At 32.4% G+C, this 16,548-nt stretch overlaps 2 protein-coding genes across 5 annotated transcripts; one reads left to right on the top strand and one right to left on the bottom strand.

The window, feature by feature from the left end:
- Window positions 1-395: 395 nt before the first annotated feature.
- LOC114418443 (F-box/kelch-repeat protein SKIP4-like) lies at window positions 396-3,881 on the top strand. The gene is made up of 3 exons (XM_028383783.1): window positions 396-464; window positions 1,679-2,186; window positions 3,122-3,881. Exons 2-3 carry the CDS (start codon window positions 1,696-1,698, stop codon window positions 3,717-3,719), a joined length of 1,089 nt encoding a protein of 362 aa, XP_028239584.1. The 5' UTR covers window positions 396-464; window positions 1,679-1,695; the 3' UTR covers window positions 3,720-3,881.
- Window positions 3,882-5,675: 1,794 nt separating this feature from the next.
- LOC114418442 (acyl-CoA thioesterase 2-like) lies at window positions 5,676-13,317 on the bottom strand. 4 transcript variants are annotated; one of them, XM_028383781.1, is made up of 17 exons: window positions 12,931-13,315; window positions 12,668-12,760; window positions 12,193-12,260; window positions 11,615-11,696; window positions 11,365-11,460; window positions 11,152-11,277; window positions 10,637-10,714; window positions 10,452-10,539; window positions 9,017-9,129; window positions 8,567-8,629; window positions 8,427-8,482; window positions 7,375-7,479; window positions 7,127-7,183; window positions 6,754-6,855; window positions 6,562-6,610; window positions 5,984-6,052; window positions 5,676-5,895 (listed from the first exon to the last, which is right to left on the bottom strand). In XM_028383781.1, exons 4-17 carry the CDS (start codon window positions 11,630-11,632, stop codon window positions 5,818-5,820), a joined length of 1,098 nt encoding a protein of 365 aa, XP_028239582.1. In that variant the 5' UTR covers window positions 11,633-11,696; window positions 12,193-12,260; window positions 12,668-12,760; window positions 12,931-13,315; the 3' UTR covers window positions 5,676-5,817. The 4 variants fall into 4 exon arrangements, 3 of the variants coding, with proteins under 3 accessions (XP_028239582.1, XP_028239581.1, XP_028239583.1); XM_028383780.1 differs by having other exon boundaries at window positions 11,414-11,460; XR_003668037.1 differs by lacking the exon at window positions 5,676-5,895 and having other exon boundaries at window positions 6,034-6,052; window positions 6,733-6,855; window positions 11,414-11,460; window positions 12,931-13,317.
- Between the last annotated feature and the right edge of the window lie 3,231 nt (window positions 13,318-16,548).

Raw genomic sequence — 16,548 nt, 5'->3', positions numbered from 1 at the left:
ACGTTAACAAATTCATTTTAAAAAGATCAAAATTTAAATTTTAATCGTTAAAAGTGAAAACAGTGCAACAAATCTATTCATCTAATAATTTTGTCTGTTACCATTAATGAAAGAAACTACATGACATATTCACGGATGAATTTGTCGAACACTTTACACATCTAGGAAGAAAAATGATTATTTTTTTAAATGTGTAGAATGCTGACAAATTCATCTATAAACGTGTTGGGTAGGCTCTTTTGTTAACGCCACTGAATTTGTGGAATTTTTTTCACTCTCAAAAACTAAAATGTAATTTTGACGAATTTATTTGCTCTGCATGAATGAAAATAACTATTTAACCAATAAAATAAATAAAATAAAATATTAAAACGGCGAAGATAGTATATAAGTATATCTTGGACTGGGTTAGAGTTGTTTTGGTTTCGCGCACTTATCGGACGAATCCCGACTTCCATCACAAGGTGACTTTCTCTTTTTCATTTCTCCCCTAACACAAAAATAATCGATTTTTTCCTTTCACTAATTCGATCTTCGGTTATGTCTCCCGGATTGTTCAGCATTTACTTGCAAGTTTGAACCTTTTGCAATCGAGAAAGAAAAAAAAATTGTGTCCCTTTTGCTTTTAGATCTGGAATTTGCATTCGTTGCTTTCGGTTACGTTGTGTTTTTCATTTATGGGAAATTGGGGGAAGGTTTGTGTACTGGCGTTATTTTTCTCTTACTTCTTCTTGAATGGGTTGTTTCTTGTTTTGCATTTGGTTTAGCTCTATTTTTGTAAAAGAAAATTCAGAGAGGGGGTTGAAGGTTAGGTTGAGAAACTGAAATGTACTGGGTTTTATTTTAGGAGTACATTTTGATTTTTTTACTCTGATACTGAGAATGATTATTAAGCATGTGATTGCAATTTGATGGTTTCTTCATCCTTGTTATGGATTTGTGGGCAGTTGGGAACCCTGCTTATGTTTTGCTATGTGATTTAGATGTAACTTGGTAATTGATCTTTTTTGGCCCTTAAGTAGGATGAAAATATTATGCTTGAAGTTAAAAGTGTAACATGTTTGATATAATTTGATAATAAAAAAAAGGAGTTTGTTTTCTGGTTGTGTGTTTTGAAAACTAATGTCTGCAGAATGGAAAGGACGTATTTTTGTAAATTGTGTTTTATAAAGAAAGTGGCCAGATTTCACATCATGATTAAGCCACACGTGTTCATGTTCTGTAGGGGGGTATAATGAAGAAATTATGGACATATGTATGCCCAAGGAGCAGGATTTTTTTCTAGCTAGATTCTTTAAGCAATGTTGGAAGCTGATATTTCATTATTCGATACTTTTAATTAAACGCTGGTCAGCTTGCACGTTATTTCAGTCTGCAGTCTGTCTGTTTAGTGTGATTTGTAAGCTGATTGCAGTGAATTTAAAAAAAGGTCTAATCACATTATTTGTTCACTGTCTTAATGTGAATGTTAAGCCTTAAAAATTGTACAGTGCTGGTCACACAAAACTTGACCTTGTTTGTTTCTACACTTGACACACACCCTTTGAAGTTAGGATCTGCCAAGTTGTTTATTTTGGCTTGTGATCATAATGGCTACATGTTTGTTGTACAATGTACAACCACAAGTGAAATTTTAATCTGATAAGAGTTTGACCAACATTTATCCTTTCTTTTTCAGGTCCTCTGTACTATACAATGGAGCATTTAGATGATGGAAAAGAATCATCAAATAGTGTCAATGAAATAGAAGCCACTAATTCCCTACTTATCTGTGGCCTTCCAGATGATCTTTCTCTTATGTGCCTAGCAAGAGTTCCTAGAAAATATCATTCTGTTCTGAAGTGTGTCTCAAAGAGATGGAGGGACTTAATTTGCAGTGAAGAGTGGTATCATTATCGCCGAAAGCACAAACTTGATGAGACCTGGATCTATGCTTTGTGCAGGGACAAATCGAATGAGATTTTCTGTTATGTTTTGGATCCAACCACCTCAAGAAGATATTGGAAGCTCCTTGATGGTCTTCCACCTCACATCTCAAATAGAAAAGGCATGGGTTTTGAAGCTTTGGGAAATAAGCTATTCTTATTGGGTGGTTGTAGTGGGTTTCTAGATTCTACGGATGAGGCTTATTCATATGATGCATCCTCAAATTGTTGGGTTGAAGCTGCTTCCTTGTCAAATGCTAGGTAAATATCCTTATGTCTATTCTTTGGAAAGCCAAGTCAGTAAGTGTTGGAGGAGATTAGTGAAATAGAATTGGTAATATCAATCTGCTAGGGTTTTCATCATAGATTTTAGGTAGATTTCTTGCAATCTTGCTTTTACTTTAATTTTTTGAGGCTTGTGGATACCAGAAAACTTGTAACTAAGCCACAAACTTATAATTATATTTGGAGAGAAAGTTTTATATGTATATGACATCCAAATAATTCCTTGTCATGACTAGTGACTTCTATCTATCTTACAACAACAACAACAAAGTCTTACCCCACCAATTGAGGTCAGTTTCATAGATCACATAACACCATTCGACTTGGTTAAAGCAAATTTCAGCAATGTTATTTACCATGAGATCTCTCTTGATAACTTCTTCCAATGTCCTCTTGGCCTCTCTCTTCCTTCTCACAAGACCTGTTTATTAAGCTTGTCCATATTTTAAGAAAAATGAATTTAGAATTTTAACTAGAGCTGGAAATGAATTTACAGAATTCTGACTATATGTCCTAATTCTTTGCAACACCCAAAGATAAGTTAAAATTTTGAATTATAATTCCCATTCTGTCATCCAAATTGAATCTTAGGGATTTATGCCTTACTTGTTTAACCTTGTTAAGAAACAAAATTTCTCTTCATTTCTAAAACACAATTATCTTTGTGTTGTAAATTCACTTTTTCCCTTTCAGAGCTTTTTTCAAGCCTGAGTTTTAAGTATTTCATCAAGAACTAATTTGGCATCATGCTCTCATAATATGGTCAAAGAATGATGTACTATATATTTTGTTTGTCAAATTTAGCTGTCTATATTTCACTATTAAAAAATGAAATTGCATGTTTTCTTCATGTCTTATTTTAGCCCCTAGGGCAATGTAGAGATCACTGTTTTCTTCTACAAAACTTTCAGGTGCTACTTTGCTTGTGAAGTTTTGGATGAAAAACTATATGCTATTGGGGGATTAGTTTCAAATTCAAGTGATAATTCTTGGGATACTTTTGACCCTTTGACAAAGTGTTGGACATTCCATATAGATCCTAATATTGCTTCTGATATTGAAGATTCAGTGGTTCTTGATGGGAAGATATACACCCGATGTGCCAGACATACGGATGTAGCTCCTCATGCTTTTGCTGTTGTATATGAACCATCAAGTGGCACGTGGCAGTATGCAGATGCTGACATGGTTTCAGGATGGACAGGTCCTGCAGTTGTTGTTTATGGTACCCTTTATGTGTTGGATCAGAGTTTGGGAACTAGGTTAATGATGTGGCATAAAGAGAGACGCGAGTGGATACCTGTTGGAAAGCTTTCGCCTTTGCTTACTAGACCACCTTGTCAGCTTGTTGCAGTTGGTAAAAGCATTTTTATTGTTGGGAAAACGCTTAGCACTGTGGTTGTCGATGTTGGTGATTTGGGGAATGAGGGTCAGGTGATGATGGGTTCTTCTATACCTGGATTATTATCGGATTTCAATGTAATAAGTTGTAAATGCTTGTCAATCTGAAGCATTGTGTATTATTATGTTATGACATGTATCAATGTTACATAATTCTTTTTTCTTGGTACAATGATAGTACCAAGGATTGAACTTATGACTTTATGTAAATTACATGAATCTTCCATAAATTGACAATCCTAGTGGTGTGGCATGATTTGGAGTGTTTTACTTGCATGTGTGGAATGCACTGTTGGAGTCCTGTATATTTCTTGTTACATAGTTACGCAAAATATGAATCTGAACAAGTTATTTTTATAGAAGAGTGCACGAGTAATAATTTCTAATATTTTTCTTCTAATACATCTATTGTTTAAAATTTCTTAAAAATTAGAAAATTATGAATGAGGTTCATTAAGGAGTGAGATTTACATAATTTTGTTCTCAACAAGTTTCAATTAATTGTAGAATGTGTTTAAAAGAATATGTTGTTAAGGGTTTGTTTACCTTGAGAAAACATTTTGTTTTTATTTACTTTTTTCATTTGTAACTACCAAATTGTCATTTTGTTTTCAATTTGTTTCCTGCTTTTAAAGATTTGTATAGGAAACAATGAAAACAAGTTTCTTTGTTTAAAGGAAACAGATTTATGAAAATTGAAAACAGATACAAAAAAATGTGGCATTTTTTCTAATTAAAAATGAAATCAGAAAACAAAAACAGAAGTAAACATTCTTTGCTTTTCTCCTTGACTTGTACTACTACGGTCAAAATTATGAACATTTTTTGTATAGGTTCTTTATGAGCAATTTTAAAGAAGTTGCTTTGTTAATCCCGAAGGCTTCTTTTATGACACTCTAAATAAATCACGTGCCTGATGTGCCCTTCCAAATTCTGAATATGCTAACTTGATTGGCGAATCAAGTTTCATTAATATCTGCACCTGTGATGCACACCCAAGCTGTTGATAGAGCCATTAAACCGGTTGAGAAGGCGCATGGTAAAACCAACAAATGAGCTAAGCAGTTAAAAGGATAGTTACGGCGGAGTAAGTAGTGATAGTTGTATGCAAAGTGTGCTAAGTGTACATTAAATAAGAACTAAAAAACCTTTGCATAAGTATTGTTGGAAGATTACTCTGTTCATTAATTTGGTTAGAAATTATATATTTAAGTTTATGCGTATAAAGTAATAATTTGTTCAGAAAGATCAATATCTAATTAAAGATTTCAATAGGGACTAATCTTTACATTCGGTTGAGATACTTCTAATTTATCCATGAAATCAAAACACAAGTTAAATTATATAGATTATGAAATAAGGTGTTATTTTGATAAATTTCTCTTTATGTATTTGTAGGAGAGAAAAATAAAAAGATAAAATGAATTATGTATAACTTATGCTCCTAAGCTATTAGATAAAAGAGTTCTTGTAAAAATTATGTGCATAAGTTTACTTTAATTTATAAGAAAAACTCAATTTTTATACTCTTATTTTATTCGATTATAAGTGTTTTTGAAAAAAAAATTACCCAAACAAAGTGATAATGTGAAATCTTTCCATTGGAGTAATAGTCCTCTTCCCAAGTTCTCTCATGCCTCCTTCATCTTCGTGTCTTTGCTTCGTACAAGAATATGCCACTCTCTTACTGGATAGTACCTTATACACACATACACAAAATCATGATCCTACATGCTTTTCTTAACCTAAAATATTCAAACAAAAGAATGACCACCAAGGTTATTTTCCTTCTATTCCATTTAAAGATTAAGCGTTTACTTCCATTTTATTCTCTATCACAAAGTTGTTGAATTTAATTAAATTACGCGGGTTAATATTAACTGATAATTTAAAATATTGTTTAAATCATTATTTACCAATGAAATTATTGAGTGTATTATTAATTATACTATACATTTTATGAATATTATAATTTGGACTTTGTTTAAGAGTAACCTTTTGATGAGTTACGTTATTCATTTTTATAATCTGTTTAAAGCATTATCAAATTCATTGTATAGTATATATGAAAGAAGCATTTTTAGAGCAATACAAAAATTTACATATATAATTTAGATACTAAGATGTTATGGTGATGGATACATGGAATTTTTTAAAAATAAAACTATAAAATGGATACATGCTAATCTGTGCATTTTTCAGCAGTTCATAACATAGATTTAATGGCTGAATTTCCGGGATTAATTTTCCTGGCTAGTCCTTCTTGAACCAATGATACAAGAAGCTGCATGATTAACAGAGTGACACATTGTAAGACAAAGCTGTATAGGGAAAGAGCCAAAATGAATTGATATAATCTGCTCATGCTTTACCTCTCCCTTCTGATTGAACATTTGGCCGGTGACAAAGACACGTGCACTATGGGCACTAGGAGTAAAGATCTGTACAGCAAAATGAATTAACAATCAAAATAACAAAAAAATTAATGGAATAAATCATTATATAAGTTAAATTTGTTGACTTTTACAATAATTACTTTAAAAAGTCATATCAACAATGATTTCTGATTAGTTGAAAGCCTAAAATTTTACCCTGCTAATACATAGCCATTAAATTCAAATAGTTCACAGAATGACAGTAAACCATTGGGTTCCTCTTTCATTTATATTTAGTAGAATTGATTTTGGTAAAATTAATTTTAAACAGATAAACATGGTTAATATGTTTGCCTAGACCTCAACCATAATTTTTTTACTGAAACATGTGTCACCACGTATGAAATTGATTTTTGTAGTAAACCAAATAGGACCCCAACTGATGAATGAGTAACAATTATTGAATATTGACTTGGCTCATTGATCATAAACTGAAAATATTTTTATGAACATGTCTTTTGCTGTAATTTCCTCAAAATTAAACATGAGAAACAATAACAAAACTAGAAACTCACCGCAAATAGCACCCATTCATCAGCTTTTACGGATCGGTGAAACCACATACTGAAATAAAAAAAAAAAAAAGTATTTAACAAAAAGCAAGAAAGCAAATTCATACCTTGAAAAACTTGTTGCACATGCCCCACATTTTCTAATGTTAACAAATAAACAACTTATCAAGAAACCTGTAGGATTCAGGTACTTACGAGTGGTCCAGACTAACAGAACGTGTCCTGAAACCCTTCTCACGGTGGGGATTCAAACTTACTTGAAGAAATATTAGATCTGAAGCATATGCCACCACACACCTGCAAAGTATGAAAAAGTTACGAAATACAAGAAATCAAACACCACTTCTTGAATTATTCAATCTTGGAAAACTTTACTAGCATATTTTTTAAGAATGCTAAAGAGAGTATTGCATTGCTACTCAAAGACAACCAGATTCAGGCAGTCTCACAGGGCTCAAATGGATGCAAGCATTGGCTTTGCACATCAGTTAAAGTTCTAATTGAGTTACCTATTCTGCTAAAACACTTGGAGAACCAGACACAGAGAAAGTAAATAGAAGATATGTACCTATGCAAGGCTTGATCATCTGAAAGTTTTCCCTTGGCTCTAAACCAGTATCTCAAACTGCAAACAGTATTTACACAAGTTCAAATAATATGTAGCATTTAAGAAAGCAGGAATTAAGGTTACATTTGGAAAAAGGATTTGGTGAGAAAGGAGGGCGATGCTCCCTTCCAAATCTTTCTGATCAGTACATTGCATAAATGCTGATTAAAAAAGTAAGTGAAAAATTACAGACACAGCATCAGGCTAACCTGGGAGGAGATTTTGTCATATTTGTTGCAGTTTCATATTCACATAATCGTATCTCTATGGGCCATGGGATGAATTGAGATGTAGCTACTTTGTTCCGATAGGTTCTGAGGAAAAGAATTTTGTCATTACATTACAGAAAATTATCATGCAGACTTATCAGCATAGTTCATGATCATACCACCCTTTGGCCAAAAAAGAAGTCTTCAGATTTTACTTTTATGTAATATGAAAGGGCCCCAAATAAAAACACAGTAAAAAATTTAGTGTTGACAGTGCACAAGTATTCAAAAGCTTATAGTAATATTCTGTGAAAAAATTTACGTCTATGACAGTATCCTCAGAGCATTCTGTGGATAACTATGTAACAGTGGCTCACTCAACCAGAATTCTTTAGTTTTTTAATACTGACACCAAAACCTGAAAGTCATATGCCAGTTTTCTTGCATTTTTTAATCAAATAAGTCAAAAACAAATTTCATGGGAAAATGTTTAAGGGCTTGTTTGGTCTGGGAAAACATTTTATGTATTTACTTCCTGTTTTCACAAATAATTAGAAAATTGTCACTTTGCTTCTTGTGTTCAAAGATTTGTATAAGAAATTAAAACATTTTGTTGTTTTTAGTGTTTCCTATATAAAATGACATTTTTGTAATTATGATTGAAAACAAGAAATAAAAAAAATGGTTTTTTTCTCAAACCAAACAAACCCTAAGTTTCCATCAATTTTATTTTTCATAATATAAAAATTCATAAAGAAACGTCATTTTGATAATATCCAAAAGGCAGATTTGTTCTTGAAGAATTTTTCCACAACCCAAAATATCCAAAACCAATCAGACACTTCAATGATTAAGGATCAGGCACCCCAACTTGGAGATTCCAGGTTCAAATCTGAAGCAAGGATGGATTAATGGGAAGGATATGGGTTTCCCTGTTGTATGACCCAAATCCCAATAGATCAAAAAACATAATTTACTTTCATGTGTGGCCTTTATATAGTCATATAGAACAATATTGCCTCAACCAAGTTTTTCTTTGCAATAAAACTTACATTGGTAAACGAGGGTCAGTAAGACGTCTCTCCCGTAGCTCTTCCATCGGCAGAAGCTATAAGTAACAAATTGAAAAATATTAATAATTAGAAAACCACCGAAACCAAAAAATCATAACAGGCATAAGCTTGTATCTTGCCTTATCTGGAGCAGGGACAGATGGTATAGCTACTTCTTGGTGGACCATCCCTGATTCTTCTTTCTGTAGATTAAGAAAATAACAATGATAAATTTATTTCAAATTCGGAACGAAATTCCTTGACTGGAGCAAGAGCATATATGTTAAAAGAACATGTCACAGTCATGCTGACAGCAGCCTAAATGAAGATATATTAACCATATTATGTTTTGCAGTCATGAAAAAAATTAAAAATAGACAAAAAGAAACTTATCATATGCATTGCACAGGTTAAAATACTAGTGTAGTACTAAAATTTGGTGTTATAGACTACATTCCATTAAATAGAACAAATAAGAAAATATATATAGAGGGGGGTGGGGGGCACAACAAGGCTAGGTTCACAACCACAGAAAATAAAGTAATTACTAAAAATTTAAAATTTTCTAAGTCAAGAAGAATATAGATTACTTGAAATGAAGCCATCAGAGTGAATATGACATTTCCCTTTTGAATTCCATCCACTTTCCTTGAAGCGAAGCTCTTTCCATCACGGAGACGGTGAATTTGATATGTAATTGGCACTGGAAAAGAAATATTCATACTATGTATAATTTGTTTATTAATTATAAGCTAAAGCACACAAATAAATTTGTAGTAAAAAAAACATGGTATAAGTATGATAATAATGGAATTCACACATCAGATTTTATAAAATCAATCATACAGAATATATGGCATGATTTAATCAAGTTTTTTTTTTTTGCACAACAATTTTTACTCAAAAGTTAATTATCTTAAAAGACCAACTATAGGATCTAGTCTCTGGAAGAAACCTACAGAAAGACAACACAAAAACTAGCTTATTCTCCAACAGAGCCCCGGGATATGTAATTCATGATAACAAGATCTAGCTCACATCAAATCATGGAGTTTAGGTAATGACCCATAAAGAGCTTGAAGATAGTCAGTATTTTTTTTTAAGAAAAAAGGGGGGAATTTCACTGGATGTTAGATCATAGATGCACAGCGAGCCTTTGAGACATTGCCATAAAGATAGATCATGGGACCTGTTTAGTGACACCTAATTTCTCAAAACCATTCATTGTTGAATGTGATGCTTTGGGGTTGGGCATAGGAGCTATTGCAATGCAGGAGTTCAGACCCATAGCTTATTATAACAAGGCTCTTTTAGATAATTCTTTGCTGAAATCAAATTACATGAAGGAGCTCCTGGCTTTAGTGATGTCCATATAATATTGGTGCCTTATCTTTTGGGCAAAATTCAGTGCTTACGACCAAAAAGTCTTCGCCATCTGTTGGAACAATGAATCACAACTCAATCAGCAGGACTGGTTAGTTAAGATATTGAGATATGATTTTGACAAGTGCATAAGGTGGGAAAGGATAATAATGGGGATGATGCTTTATTATGGAAGGAGAAAGGGGAATTGATGATTCTTATTAGACCAATTTGATTGGATGCAGAAAAAAATCAACAAGAAGAGATTGCAGATTCATTTCTCCAAAAAAGAATTTCTTCCTAGTTATGCTCTGGAACAGGGTAAGTTATTTTACAAGGTCTATTTGTGATATCATCCACTTCTAACTGGATTCCAGTTTTGTGTCAGAAATTCCATGCCACACCTTTTAGTGTGCATTCAGGGGCTTACTGCACATATAGAAGACTGGAAGCAAATCTGTGCTGGCCAGGTATGATGACAACGGTCACCAAATATGGTAGCAGAATGTTCCACATACCAGAAAAAGAAAATGAACCTTTCAAGTGTCATAGTTTATAAAGGTATTATAGGACACACATCTCAGGAAAAAGAGTAAAAAGAAGTAGAAAGGGAAGTCACATTCAGAGCATTGTCAGCAAAGTCAAGTGATTAAGCATGCTTACTGTTTAAATCCCCCGCAAGAATAAAATAGGCATGCAAACTATGAACAACCTTAAGACAGTCAACAGATTTTGAAGCTGCAGCCAGTGCCTGCACATTAAATTTTCAGTAATCAATATATGTATAAAAGGTGCCACTGACATGGGTAGTGTGCTTTAATATGGAAGATAAAGCAGTATGATCATACCTGTCCAATCATCTGCCCCCCAAACACCTTTCCAAATCTTGGAGCATCTGGAAGGGTAACTCCTTGGAAGATATCTACCTTCCAAAGAGAATAAAAAAATGCTTTAATTTAAGGCTGAATTCCAGGGTATTACTACATACCATCAAAGATACACCATATGTGTCAATGGAAATACCAAAATTTTACTATCAAAGAGAACCAGGACAACCACATCAATCTAGTTCTACTAACCCTTTTCTGATATAGCAATCATACATCTATCTTAAAAAATATTTAAATTGCTATATCATCTTTCCTTTTCCAATTTTCTTTTAATTTCTTATCTTCACCATATGCATGTTAGCATGTCTTTTCCGAGAGTCATGCACAAACAAGTTGTGAAAAGATTTGTGAAGGACAGAATTAGTATAGCGATGTATGCAGGCAGTTAAACATACAATTATTTTCTTGCACAGTTAATCACTCCATAAATGTCTTAAATCAATAATCAAATTAATGATATATATTGAGAGAACCTCAAGGGGCTCCAAATGCAATATATTCTCCACAGGTGAGCATGTCTCGAGAGAATTTTCTGCTCTCCAGATAGACTTTGGCTGCAGCAGTGTTGAGTGCACATGGGGAAGCACTAAGCATGTGAGCTGCCACATCAAACAATAAATGTCACTACAAGAGTGAATAATTCATTTCATTTAAGTGCATCTCAGGTGATTGCTTGTACACTCAACCTGAGGTTTTGACATTTGAAAGCAGTGGAACAAGAAACTAAAAGGGCACCTTAGACAAAGCAACAACATCTGCCTGGTGAACTGTGTTTGACAAACCTGCAATTTGCAAGTTCACACCATTCTCATGTCTCCGATAACAGAAAATAACTCATGATGACATAAACTACCGGACAAGTATGTAGCCTATGGCATGAAAGGAAAACACTTAAAACAAAAGCGCAATTTGAGAAATAAGAATGAAGTTTACTACCATAACCAAAGTAATCATATTGTTTCAATTGGAACTCTGGTCGATTTTCATCATTGGCCCTAGCAGATCCAAGAACCTCAGCCTACAAGCAATGAAACTAGATTTTCAGCGTAAATTTGTCAAATGAAATGCTACAGGTAAATACAAAACCATTCATGCGGTTTCACCCATAAGTTTAAGCTATTGGGATAGTTAGTTTGTGACATGGTATCTAAGCCTCTATGACCCAAGTGATCAAGAGTTTGATCTTTGTTTCCTATTTTAATAAAAAGTTAAGGGCATTTTTTACATGACAAAACTGTTTAAGTTTACTGTTTTCACTAGTAATTACAAAATTGCCACCTTGTTTTCATTTTGTCATCTGTTTTTGAAGATTTGCATAGGAAATATTGAAAATTGAAAACAACATATTTAAGAGTGCAACGGACAAAACTGGGGGGGGTAACAAATTAAACTCATTACAAGCAGGGCTGCAGGTCTCACCAAAACTGCTCTACACAAATCCACAAGCAATCCAATGAAACCTGGCTGTCTGGTTTTGTTTCTCTAAGGTCTATGGCATGAATATATAAGCATACCTCTCCATCCAATATGAAGTACACGCCATCTCCAGGTTCACCCTCGCGAACAACATACTCTCCTGGCTCTACACAAGAATCCATCAAAATCAAAAATTGAAAAATATTAATCCATGTGCAACTTCCAATTAATTATTGCATTCCTAAACATTATGTAAAAATTCCACTAACTAGTTGCACTAGCATAGGATGAATGGAATAACATCTTAATGAAAAAATTAAGAACGACTCTCCGAACATATAATTCATGGCACAAATTCCAATTTCAGTTTTAAATCACTGTCCACATTTGCAATCAGTACATTGCATTGCAGTTTCGTGGATTTCCGCAACCACTAACACTACCAATTGCCTAGCCACGTTACTGCATTTTCAATTTCAAGTAATGGAGCGCAATGCCTATTAATTATCACAATGTGACCACAACTGCAACAGCAATTTACATTTGAATCCGAAAAAAGAATGAAATCATTACCACAGTGTTTGACATCCACAAGTTGAGCTATCTTCCTCAGAGACGAGCTCGGAAGCCTCTGCAGAAGAGGAACGCCTCCGAGAAACTCAAACGCTGCAAATTACAAAAATCCAAAAACATCAAACCAAAAACCAACCAAAAAAAAAATCTCAGCTTAAATAATCTCCATCATCATGTCTTCATTGCTTTCTAAAAAAACGAGAAGATACCAAACACTGTCATTTCATGATTTCTCTTTTTGCGCTCATTGGAACTCAACTCACCTTTCTCGTTTTCCAATTTTTTCACGGAGCAATGCAATTCCATTACTTCCGATTTTCAATGGCGCAAACGCAATTCAATTCAATTCTGTTTCTTCTTCGGTTTTAGCGCTCGACACGCTCAATAGATGTACATTGCGTACGGTATATATACTGCGAAGGACGGTGTGGGATCCAGTGTGCGGCGGTGTGGGGTTAAGCGTGGACGCGTGCGGCTTCGACCAATAGCGATGCACCGATTGTGTAGTGTGCGAACCGGGTGTTGAAGATTCGGCGTCGACGGGGATAAAGGTGGTCGGTAGTTGCATGACTTAACATTGTGGTGGCCCACACCAGATCTGCCCTCAACCAAGCAGCAAGCGTAGGTTTTTTGTCCTTTTTTCTTTTCCAACAATATCCAAATTCTAGCCAACAATTGATTTATCCACGTGCTGCACAAAAATTTCCTTTTTATTATGATATTTCTTTTTTCTGATTATTACCAAAATTTAGGAAGAGTTTAATGTCCCAACTCAACTCACAAAATACTATTACAACGTCACACCTCTAGTGGGAGGTTGTGTTGTATACTAGATTTTGTCTTACTAATCCCTTAGATTGTCATGAATTTGTTTCAATTGGGCATTTCAAGTGATAATTCATGATTATTGTGAGAAATAATACTCATATATTGAATTGAATAAACCATCAATTATGTTTCTAAAATATTATAAGTATTTTTTTTAAGTATTAGAAATCATGTCAAATAGTCGTTCAAGTATTAAAACATTCCGCAAAATACCATTAGGATAAATTGACGTATATTAAATGCTTTAAGAACTACTTGTACAGGTTTATTACTTTAAAGACTATTTAATTAATGCTGCTATTATAAATGCTAGTCCTCTTTATCATTATCATATTCGTATATAGTGTATTTCTCTTTTACTTAATTTGAATCATATGAATATACATAAAGGTCAAGATTAAATGTTAATTATCACTTAAAATATCTATACATTTATTTTTAATTTTAGTTATTTAAATAAAGTATAATGGACTAATATTTATATAAGAAATTATTTTTTATTTTTTTATATGAAAACAATCATAATCCGCTTTAGTATAATAATGGACTAATATTTATCACATTCTAAATAAATATCATAAGTGCAGAAACTCGGCGTATAATCTGCTTTTGTGCGTGAGATCGTTATCTTTTCGCATCTCTCATGTCACCATGATTATTTTTTTTAATCATATGTTGGGAGACCATTTGATTAGCATGACCATTTTTTCAATCACATTTTCCATCTTTACTAATATGGGCCATTTCATTAGCATGGGCTATATATAGTTAGTCAAAAAAGTAACAATAAAAAAGATTATAATTGGATATTAGTATTTAATCAGCATTGGAAAAAAAATTATATTATTATTTCTGTTTCATTATAATTCTCTTATTGAGAAAAAAATGTTTTAAAATAATTGTTACTTTATCTTTTCAATATAACTTTAATTATTTTTTCATTTATATTTCTTATAATATTAATGATGCATAACAAAAATTATAAATAAATTAATGATGTTATAAAATTAATTCTGTAAAATAATTATTCTTTTTTATTTAATTATTTTTTTATTAATGTAAAATAACTTAGGACAATAATTAATTTGAAACTGAGGGATAATTCTTTGAGTAGGCACACCTTAGATGTTTGGTCCTTACTTCAAGTTTTTCTTTTTCGAGTGGATGAAAGTTATTTTTTAGGTTTTACATAGAGTATTTAGAATAAGAGTAAATTATATTAACTTTTATCGTGATTTGTTGAGATTTCACATGACTTATTTTTTTAATACTATTTACATAACCTCATTTATAACTTATAAGAGTGTATAATGTAATATGTTAGTTTTGTCTAGTTGTAAGTTAATTGTAATCGTCACTAACTCTGATTATTATAAATAGGTTTGTGAGGCAATGCCTCGGCACCTAATGTAACTATTCGTGTTAAAGTCAATAAGAGAAACACTTTCTTTGATTCTTATCTATAAAGTGAATAAAATTTTGTGAATCAAAAAGGAGAAATTGAAAGATCGTTTCCATTGCCAGTGAAATCTGGTTTAATCCCTCAAATAGAATAGCGTGCTAAATGTTTTGCATAAAATTAATCACATGATGCGAGAATTAGGAATCCACCTTTAAGAAGTGATCTGATAAGTGATTGCCACCATGGCTTGAGGTAGGTGTGATCGAGTGAAATGTTGAGAAGTAACCTACCCAAAAGAGCATTAAAATTCATGGAGTTAGTAAGCACAAAACAAAGAAAATAAAAAGATAGAGAAGTAGCCATGAATATTTAAGGGTGTGTTTGATAAACACAAAGTATGGATAAATAAAAATAACATAGGACAAATACTTAAGTTACAAAATAACTTTGTATTCTATACATTGTTTGACAAACAATAGAAAACACAAGCAAAATAATTTATTGTAATACCCTTTTTGGTATTATCTTAATTCATACTAATTATCTTAATACAACGATGATGGTGATGATGCTAGCTAGTATGTGGTGACTAGCATGGCAACAGAAAATGGTGATGGGATGATAGTAGAAGCGACAACGACAATAATGATAGAGGCGACAACGATGTAATGTCAATGGTGATGGATGACAATAATGGTGATGATAGTGGTGGATGGCAAAAAACATTAATGATAGTGATAGCAACAACAATAGTAATGGGTGTGATAAATACTACTGCAGTAGTAGCGACGATGGTGGGGAGAGAAACAAGAAAGACAAAATATAGGTGAAAAAATGAGTATATTTTTTTGTCTTATGGGGTTTTGTACTTAGGACAAAATCACATGGTTTCAATTTTTTTTACTCCTAATACACACTCTCTTTTCAATTTTTGTTCAAACTACACCTATTTGCGTAATAATACCCAAATTACACCCCTTTGAGTAGTCGGGACTAGTCACCCCAACTTCTGTACGGTGCTTTTTTTAATTAATTTTTATTTTAATTTAAATTATTAAAATAATATAAATATTATATTATATAAATATTTTTTTAATAAGAAAATGATATTATTAAATATAATTATTTTTCTTATATTATATAATTTATACAAGACTTTTTTTAAGTTAACATTTTATATTTTTTATAAAAAAATCTGAATTTTGTCTAATAATATTTTTGCTTTGATAAAAAAAATTAAAACTATTAATATTATTATTTTACTAAATATAATTTGTTTGTTTGTGTGATTAGATTTTTTTTAAAAATGATAATAATTTTTGTATAACAATTTATTTATAGAAGAACATTATATTACATTATAAATAAAATACTTAAACAATTAAATTTGTCTAAGGAAAAAACTCAAGATGAAGACATGTTGGGACAATTGTTTCTGTTATGGTCCTGTTGCCGGAAAATTCTATGTTTTTTCTACTTTCTCGTTCATTTTTTTCTTCGTCCATCTCAGTAGGAATGCGAGTTGAAACCGAACGACCTTTTGCAGTCCTCCTTCTCCTTGGATTAGGACCCCACTGATCTCCTTCATATTCTTGCACATTAATCCGTGTGACAGTAGACCAAATGAGTTGTTGTAGACGTGTAAAATATG

The sequence above is a fragment of the Glycine soja genome, chromosome 7 (assembly GCF_004193775.1).
Source record: "Glycine soja cultivar W05 chromosome 7, ASM419377v2, whole genome shotgun sequence".
NCBI classification, from domain to species: domain Eukaryota; kingdom Viridiplantae; phylum Streptophyta; class Magnoliopsida; order Fabales; family Fabaceae; genus Glycine; species Glycine soja.
This window is presented reverse-complemented; position numbering and strand designations above follow the sequence as displayed.